General features: G+C 34.2%; 5 protein-coding genes and 1 pseudogene across 6 annotated transcripts, besides 1 other annotated feature; 3 read left to right on the top strand and 3 right to left on the bottom strand.

Annotated features, from left to right (window-relative positions):
- Window positions 1–8,374: part of a mobile genetic element that runs on past the window's edge.
- TVAGG3_0418500 (keratin-associated protein family) lies at window positions 855–2,028 on the bottom strand (the record flags this gene model as incomplete). The annotated part of the gene is made up of 1 exon (XM_051233340.1): window positions 855–2,028. A coding segment is annotated over one exon (1,174 nt), but the record flags the coding sequence as incomplete, so codon positions are not given.
- On the top strand, window positions 4,150–4,362 carry TVAGG3_0418490 (uncharacterized protein; the record flags this gene model as incomplete). Its single annotated transcript, XM_051233339.1, has 1 exon — window positions 4,150–4,362. One exon carries the CDS (start codon window positions 4,150–4,152, stop codon window positions 4,360–4,362), a length of 213 nt encoding a protein of 70 aa, XP_051103069.1.
- TVAGG3_0418480 lies at window positions 4,559–5,172 on the bottom strand (annotated as a pseudogene). The gene has a single exon. A coding segment is annotated over exon 1 (614 nt).
- On the bottom strand, window positions 5,596–6,351 carry TVAGG3_0418470 (protein of unknown function, DUF4106 family; the record flags this gene model as incomplete). The annotated part of the gene is made up of 1 exon (XM_051233338.1): window positions 5,596–6,351. One exon carries the CDS (start codon window positions 6,349–6,351, stop codon window positions 5,596–5,598), a length of 756 nt encoding a protein of 251 aa, XP_051103068.1.
- TVAGG3_0418460 (uncharacterized protein) lies at window positions 6,571–7,377 on the top strand (the record flags this gene model as incomplete). Its single annotated transcript, XM_051233337.1, has 1 exon — window positions 6,571–7,377. One exon carries the CDS (start codon window positions 6,571–6,573, stop codon window positions 7,375–7,377), a length of 807 nt encoding a protein of 268 aa, XP_051103067.1.
- On the top strand, window positions 7,602–8,129 carry TVAGG3_0418450 (protein of unknown function, DUF4107 family; the record flags this gene model as incomplete). The annotated part of the gene is made up of 1 exon (XM_051233336.1): window positions 7,602–8,129. The coding sequence occupies one exon, from the start codon at window positions 7,602–7,604 to the stop codon at window positions 8,127–8,129; it is 528 nt and encodes a 175-aa protein (XP_051103066.1).
- Window positions 8,375–9,027: the final 653 nt, after the last annotated feature.

Here is a 9,027-nt window from a genome sequence, read left to right as displayed (position 1 = left end):
AAAGACAGCTTTACAAAGACGTCTTGACAAAAGACACTTTTACAAAGACTGGCTTATAACAAAGCACTTTTCCTCACCAAAAATAGAATACTTTGCTTACAAAAGGACCGTCTTGACAAAGATTTGCTTTACAAAAGTCTGCTTTACAAAAGACGTCTTGAAAAAGATGTGCTTTCAAAGAGTCTTTAAACGCTTTACAAGAAGTTCAGATGCCTTTACAAAAGAAACTCTTAAACTTCATGAGTTCCTTTATTTTTCATTATATGCATATGCTTTACGAGTGTTAACATTAATGAAGATGAGGAATGGTTTATGTCCTCCTTTTCTGCTTTGAATGAGAGTGTCAAATTGGTATGCGTCAGGAGCGTTGGAGTAAATTGGTAAAAAGTAGTCGTAAGGGTTTATTTTTGTTTGATGTACAACATTTTTGTCAAAGAACCTTTTCACTTCAGCTCTGTTAGTAAATCCCCAACTCTTTGCAGCTTCATTGAACTTCTTAAATGACCTCCATGGATGTTGTTCGAATACTTCTTTCAAGCTCATTTATGTAAAGTTAAAGATTTTATTCTAGGCTCAAGCGCGTTCATTGAACTCTATACCATGCGAATATAGTCATAAATGGTGGCATATAATCTTCACCCGAGCCTGTTGGATTTGTTGTGAAAGTGTGTGAATGATTTCCTGTGGTTCCACAGAAAATACCTGCGCTTGAATCTACTGGGTCACTTGAAATATCATATCTATGCATTCCCTGTCTATCCGAACCTGCTGCAAGATTTTATAACCTCTTTTTGTTATTGAATGTGAATGATTACCTGTTGTGTTTGTAGTTCCTGTATGAGTGTGCGCAGGTAAGTTTGCTTCTTTAATTTTCTTTGAGCCTCCTGTTTGCTTTGAAGAGTTAGCACAGTATAAGAATTTGTCTACAATCTGCTGCCACGTACCAAAACCCAGAACTGTTGCTGGATTTGTTGAGTTCATTGACGTATAAATAGAGCCTATAGGATATAATGTTTGAAGTATTTCAGTCTTTAATGTTTGAAGCTCTGTTTTGTCTGCTTTCTTATCATATAAATCTTGAGCAGTGAATTTAACATTATTTTCATCACCCATGACATAAACATTTTTACAGCTAATTTTTTTCTTCGTTGTTATGTTTTCATTCGATGTTAAACCTTGTGGAAAGTTAGGAGGGTTATAATATAATGCATCCCCATCAGTTCCGTCAACCGTTCCTTCAATACTTTCTATAGCAACAGTTGAGAAGGAGTTATGTGTATGTTCTTTGTCAGCTTTCTTATCTAACATTGCTGGTAGTTCATGTGTTTCAAAGTTTCTGACATGACCTTCGATATTCATACATTTACTATTTAAGGAGTTTAGTGTATCTTTTACGCTTGTACTCGGATTCTCTGTAGGTGCGCTTGAACCGAGAGTATAGTTCAATATTACATCGTCTGCTCTAACAGTAGTGAAGGATTCGTTTGTATGGTTCTTGTCGGCTTTACTGTCTAATGTAGCTTGAAGTTCATTTATATCGGAGATGTTGTGTTTATGAGATTTCAAAACTTTGTTCATTGCGTCAAGTTCATCTTTGTCAGCTTTACTTTTAATAGCATCTTCAAAAGTTATTTTTGCCTTAACTCTCAATGTAAATCTTGGTTCAACTAATACACCGTTAACATTGAAAGTAGAGGCATAAATTTCACCGGTATAACCAAATGCTTCTGGTGCTTTAGCTACATCATACTGTACAGTACAACTTATGTCATAACCTTTAGCACGAATGTATTTATATCTTCTTTCATTAACATTTTTTGTCTTCGCTTCATCACTTCGTGTTAAATATCCATGGTAGTCCGTTATAATCTGTTCGTCTGAAGTTATATAATGAACGTGGTTCTTGACTTTATCACTCAGAGCTAAAAGCTCATTTTTGTCTGCTTTTTCGGCTAATTTCTCATTAACATCATTCACTTCTAATTCAACTCTTCCGCCAGAACTCTTATTATCATTAATCTTTTTCATTAATTCGGTAATTACGTCATAAAGACTATATTCTGTTTTCGGTTTTGTAAATAATGAGTCAAAATTTCTTTTCATCATTACATCGCTGACATTAATGATATCACCAATTCCTTTTTCATTTATTCTCTTCATTAATTCTGCAATAATGACGAATATATAATCTGTTAATTTATTCTCTTCATCGAGGGTTATAGAATGTTTTGAAATTGAATCATTAACTCCTCTAAATAAATCAATAACTTCAGGATACACGTTTTTAATGTCTCGAATAACCCGACCAGTATCCTGTTGTTCATGTTCTTCGTTCCCGTCGTTACGTGGTTTTATATCTCTAACCATCATCAACGCAGCCATAACCGGAGGGTTTGTTGCTATCTGTTCGAAAATCCGTCCGTTATGTACGGTATATCTAAATAATTTCTTTGTGTTTGTTAAAACATTTGAAACAAGTCTTTTAAAACCATCTACAAAATTTCCTGTTTCACCTAATGTTCTTGCAGCATTTACAAGCTCACCCATTCCCGCTTTTGACCCCAAAAACGTCCATATTGCATTTATTTCACTCTGTATAGTTGTCCATTCAGCGAAACTAACACCCGCATTCGCTAAGCTGAAAATGAAATTCAGTGGATCGAACTTAATTCCACCTTCTTTTTCAATTTCAACGAACTCACTAACATGAGATTTTAAGTATTCTTTCGTTAAAATTGTTTTCCCCGATGTTATGTCATTAACGAAACTATCACCGTCAAAAGTTAACGAATTCAATTTCGTCGTTGATGCTTTTATTTCATACACCGCTTTATCGATAGTTTTTGGCTCACCTTCTTTAGAAGCATATGAAACATTAATGAATGAATTATATGTATTCGTGAATGAATTAAAATCAATGATTTTCATTAATGACGCCTTTAATGATTCATTTACTGTTGAATCCCTTAAAGTAATTAATGAACTGTCATTTATGAAAGGTACACTGCAAACCGTCGAGTTTGGATCAAATGCTGTAGTGGTTGGGCAGAATATTAATGATATAAGTCATTAAATCATTAAGTGACGTAAATAATGTTGTCGTTTTTGATTTAATTTCTTTAGCATCTGTTATATATGGTAATTTTATTTCTGTAGTTTCTGAATTAAAGATATTCGCTAAAATGTTTTGTAAACTGTTTTGAACAGCTGTGTAAACCGTTGAATCCGGAACTCTTACGATTTCACCGTCCTTAATAAAAGGCATTGCACATGGTGTAGTGCTTGGGTCAAATCTTTTTGGGTTATGATTCAACATATATTCTAATGCTTCATAAACAGACCTATATACGGTTGTATTATCTTTTTCAATAATTTCACCGTCCTTTATAAACGGCATAGTACATGGAGTTAAAATAGGGTCAAACTTTTCATAGTCCTTCCATGTTATGTATTTCTCAGTATTTCCATCAGTGATAACAATATATTTGTCAGTAAGTGTGAGAGAGTATTGACCAAAATATAAACGTTTAGCTCTGTCAGCTTCATACGCATATGCAGCTATACTCATATTTTAATGAGAATAAAATGTTGTTCTATTTGCAAAGTACAGACCCAAACGAATACGGGACAGTAAAGCTACAAACAAACTTAGGTCTACAGAATGAGGCGCTTGCATTCAGAATGGTTGACTTCAATACTATCGCTTCATTCGTTATAACAGATGAAACAGATTTCATGGAGATTGAAATAGATGGAAAGAAGCACGAAATAAGATTTCACAATAATGTAGAATATAAGATGGAAACATTAGCTGGAGTGTTAAATGCTCTCATAAATACTACAATAAACAAGGATAACGAAGAAAACTTAATGAATGTTAAACTTATTGCAGGAGTTTTGAAGTTCAGTTATGCGAAGGAGTTTAAGATACCAAGAATGAGTCATAGAGTACAACTTCTTTTGGGTGCATACCATATGACATTTCCTTTGAAAAGTGTTGACAAAACGATTGAGATGAAATCTGTTCCATACGTATGTTATGGTAATTGTTTATACATTGAGTCTAAAATAGCTAATGTCACAGGCATTTCAGGAGTTAATAGTAAAGGTTCAGTAGAATATAAATCCTTCTGTTATGCAGTCAATTCAATGTTCATTCCAAACGTTCCTGTCATAGCAACTCATTTAGGTAAATGGGTTCGCATTAGTCCTCATAATTTGAAAGACATGCAATTCAGACTTGTTGACTTTCAAGGAGAGCCTGTAGAACTGAAGGCACCAGTGCGAATGACTGTTGAAGTTGACTTTTTAGAAAATATTAAATGCAACAGCTTACAAGAGAACTCAGAGCTAAAAATATAAAGTATGAATGTTATGTATTAGGTCATGAACTTTGGTTGTTGCTGTTTGATGAAACAAATGAATTAGTTATGTCAGTCAAGAGAACAGAAAAATATTGTGTTAGTGAAAACTGCACCAAGTCAATAAGATTAGGTTTGCATTATGAAGATGAGTTCGATACTGTTGAAGAAGTTTTGGATAGATATTACAAATTGCTTTAATTTACTAAAACATATTTCAAGCAAAGTTTATATTCTGTTGAAAGTTTTGTATACTCGTTCGAATATTTATACTTAAACTCAACTCCTGTAGTTCCTGGTGTTTCAATGATGCGGATGTTACCTATTTTCATGAATGGTGGCGTTTGACCACAGCATTCGATTTCAGGGTCGAGATAGTCAATGACACATTGTTTCCCTGTTATTCGTGATATAACATTTTCAAGGTCCTCCTTTGTTAGAATTATTTGGTTCTTGCTTATAAGATTTACCAAAAGCTTCTTATCGTCTTTGAGTAAAATTGTTTGGTATAACTGAAGAAGGTAATGGTCTACGTTATCTGAAGGATTTGTTTGAACATTTGTGTAAGGGTTGTCGTTGGCTTCTCTTGAAAGAATTTGGTCCAGTGGTGGATACTCTAACTTAACATCTGATGTAGCGTTAGCGTTTGAAGCTGTGTTTAAATTCACCGACTTAAGTCTGGTTCTTTTTCTTTCAAACACTCTGAACTATAGTTCTTTATGACAATATTGTTTGTCGTTCGTGAGTCAACATTTGATGTTGGTTCAATTGGAACATTAACGGCACCAGCTAAGATGGATTTGCTTCTCATTTCATATAGAATAAAAACCTTTTATATGTATGAAATGAACAATATACTCGACAAGGGTTTGAATGTAAAGCTAACGAATGAAAATATTGTTGAATTCACTGAGACAGGAGCTGTGTATAAAGATGTAGAACTACTGAACAAAAGAGCTAAGGGAAGAAGCAGGAACATGAACAAAGGGTGGAAGCCTATAAAAATTTATGTCAATGATGGCTCAGGAGGTTCAAACATAAAGTATGCAGAAAGTTATAGAGTTTATGCTCTCAAAGGTGAAAAGCCTTCATTTAAGAACAGCTATTCTAACGCATATCCTCAAAAGCTAACGGATGGGGAAGTGGATGATATGAATGACAGCAAAAATATTAACAGAAATGGCGACAGAGATGCATGGAATTTGTTTACCATCAGTCAATTGAAGGTTAAACTTTAAAACAATGTTGGTCGTTCCCATGGAATATTTTTGACTTTAATGGTATTAGTCATGATATGAATCTCAAGGTATGAACGAGGAGAGATGAGAGACTTATATGCTTCCCAAATTTCTTCAAAAGGTAATGTTATACCTGACTGTTTCCAAATGAGTTCAATATCATAACGTGAGAAACCTTGAAAGATAACGAAGTCAGTTATGAGACGTTTTATGTTTAAAGCTAAAAACCTCCATGTTTGCATAAGTATTGCTACAGTTAAGTGGTAATGTCTGACTTTAGTAATGATGTTAGCTAATGGTGAGTCTGGTTTTGACACTAAACCTTTTCCGGCGAAGTCGTCACAAACGAGCAGAGTGTTTGAAGGATACTTTTTGAAGGGGTATTTTGAAAGTTTTGACAGAATGTAGTTTGTAAGTCGTTTCATATCGTAAACTCCTGAGTATTGACGTAAGTGGTGTTTGTCAATAATTCTTTCCATCTCCTCAGAAGTCTTTTGCATTCCTGACTGTATAAATTCAACGATGGCATAATATTTCCTCTTACGTCGAATGTAACGTTGAAGAAATTCAATGAGTTCACTGTCTGGAACTTTAACGACAGAGGCTTGAACTTTTGACATAAATGTTTTCGCTGTTGAGTCCATAGAGTCTGAAGTTGCTGATATAATGATTTGGTCATAGTAAGAGTCGTTTCCTAAACGTTCTGTTATGAGTATATGACGAATGAGGTTAAATGTCTTTCCTGAACCCATCTTTCCACAATAGAAATAAACACCATTTGAACAGAACTCATAGTCCTTACTGAAAGGAAGAATGAGAGAAGTGTTGTTTTCACTGTTTCATTCATGTCTTCATCTACGTCATGTATTAAATGCTTCATTTTATCTCCATTAAAAATGCAAGTCAGAAATATTCAGAACATAGCACCGAGTCTAACTGACAAGAGTATAAAGATATACTATGAACACGTTATGATGAAACCTACCAAAATTCAAGAAAGTCAGTATACTTATGAATATCCAAGACACTGGGTAGAGTATGTAGGAGGTGAGAAAGCTATTGAAATCAGACAGGTTCGAAGTATTCCAGCAGGAAGAACAATATTATTGAAGAACTTTAATGTTTTGAGATATAATGATGAAACAAAGAAGCAAGATAGTTTCCCTGTTGCTGTGTATGTGAACTTAGATACAGGAGATGACATGAAAGTTTTTAATACAAAGCTTCAAACGGTAGTGAGAGAACAACTGACTGCGGAAGGACATCCATTACCTTCAGAAGTTACCATAGCATATAATTTTGAAACAAACTCAATAGATTTTAAAGTCATCTCTGCAAAGAAGTCAGGTTTTACATTTAATGAAGCAGATGTATATTCGAATGAAAACTTCAAAGCTATTGCATGGTTAGATAATGACGATTGCTTTAAGAAAATATTTAAATACAGTGACTCAACGATGTCAATAGATGACCTTCGTGGAATGTTACCATCGACGTTTACAGTAGAAGGTTCAGCAGGATTGCTTACAAGATTGTCAATTGGTGGTATTTGGTCTCGTGAGAACATTGTTATAAAATCCAGTATAAGTGAATTTGCTGAAGAATCTATATTATGTCTTTCAAACTATATGTATTCGCCGCCGAAGCATTATAGTATAACAAACTTTGTCAGTAAGTTTAACATAAGACTTGTCGAACCTTCTTCAATGAAAGATGTTGTGCTACCTAAAGATGGAAAGGATGGACTCATTATTGAGATGATTTTAATAGCATATTAAATGAGCTTGTTTTGAAGGTCATTCATGATGAAATAACTGTTGTAGAAGATGTTAGCAATTGTTCAGACATTTTGAAGCGTATAGATGATATAAGAAATAAGTTAGATAGACCGCAAAGCGGTGAGGGCGAAGCCCGTGAGAACGCTTATGTTTCATTGACTTTCTCCAGTAACGAGAACTTTTATGAGATAATATTGAAGAGAGATGATTTTAATATGGTGTAAATGGTAGCTTGGGCAGCTTTAGGCGCAATGGGAACAAAAGCATTAGCATTTGGAGCAAAAGCACTTGGAGCTTATGACGCAGTAAATAAAATGAGTGGAGGAAGGGTTTCGAAGACATTAGATGCAAATAAAGGGAAGATTGGAGGCTGGGTTGCAAAGAAGTTAAGATTAAATAAAATAGGGCTCATAAATAAAGCATCCAATTTGGTTGCGACTGAGTCAGAAAATGCTTTAGGAAAGGACGATGAGTTTGCAAAACACGCAAAAGACTTTAATGACCAGATGAAAGGTGAAACAATGCATTTAAATAGAGTCGATGGAACTAAAGAAAATGTTTCTTCTCCACCAGTAGTTCTTCCGTATGGTCCCTATGGAATGTATGGAAACCCTTACGAAAGACCATTTGACCCATTGACTGGTGGAAGTAACTGGTATCATTACGGACGAAGAAGAAAGACAGTCAAGTTGGAGACAGACGTGAAGAAAGCAACTAAAAAGAAACCAAGGAAGAGAGTTATAAAGCAATGAATTCAACAGGGTGAAAAAACAGGTGAAAAAAGAGGTGAGATCTCACCACTTCACCTAAATTTATTTTTGTGCTATGTTTTCATACGTGTGAGGGTGGTGATATCATTAATTTTTAAGTTTATTTTTTATTTTACTGAAAATTTTTATTTGGATGTAAATGACAGAACAAAAGCAACTCATACAAATCGAAAAATATAACAAACATACATTTAAACATTTATTCTTCCTTCCTGAGCATAACATGTTCTTTCAAATACATCCGAGACCAGTTGACTTTTCATTGACTGTGTATAAAGATAGAAATAGTTATATCATTAAACCATACGATGACGAAGGTAAGTTATGTAAATTGTACGTTAAGAAGTTAGAGAAAGTTTATGGCTTCAAGTATGACTACAATATGGTTAACACTGATGATGAAGATATTGAGGAAAATTTATGAGAACATTAGTGAAGTCGTTAGTGAGAACGATAGTGAGAACGTTTATTTTTTACATTAGTGAGTTCGTTAGTGAAGTCATTTATGTGTCAGACGGTTTTGTAAATATTTAAGGTTAAGTTGGTGTTATGGTTGTGTTGTAAAATTTACGTTAACGGTTTCGGAAATATTTAAGGTTAACTTGGGTAAGGTGGAACGCAGTGCCGCCGTACCCAACTTAACCATACTAACTAAAGATATTGTTGATTATTTTTTGATAGAGAAAAAACGAATAAACATGGATTGACTCCACTCTTTCGTGCGTCAGTAAATGGTCCTCATGAAATTGTTCAATATCTTATCTCTGTTATGGCTGATAAAGAAGCAGATTGTTTTGAGGACTTACTCCTCTCAATGCAGCATCACAAAATGGTTATCTTAAATTTTTTTAAGAATAAAGATGGAAAAGGAAGTTTATTT

Source organism: Trichomonas vaginalis, chromosome V (genome assembly GCF_026262505.1).
Source record: "Trichomonas vaginalis G3 chromosome V, whole genome shotgun sequence".
NCBI classification, from domain to species: Eukaryota; Parabasalia; order Trichomonadida; family Trichomonadidae; genus Trichomonas; species Trichomonas vaginalis.
This window is presented reverse-complemented; position numbering and strand designations above follow the sequence as displayed.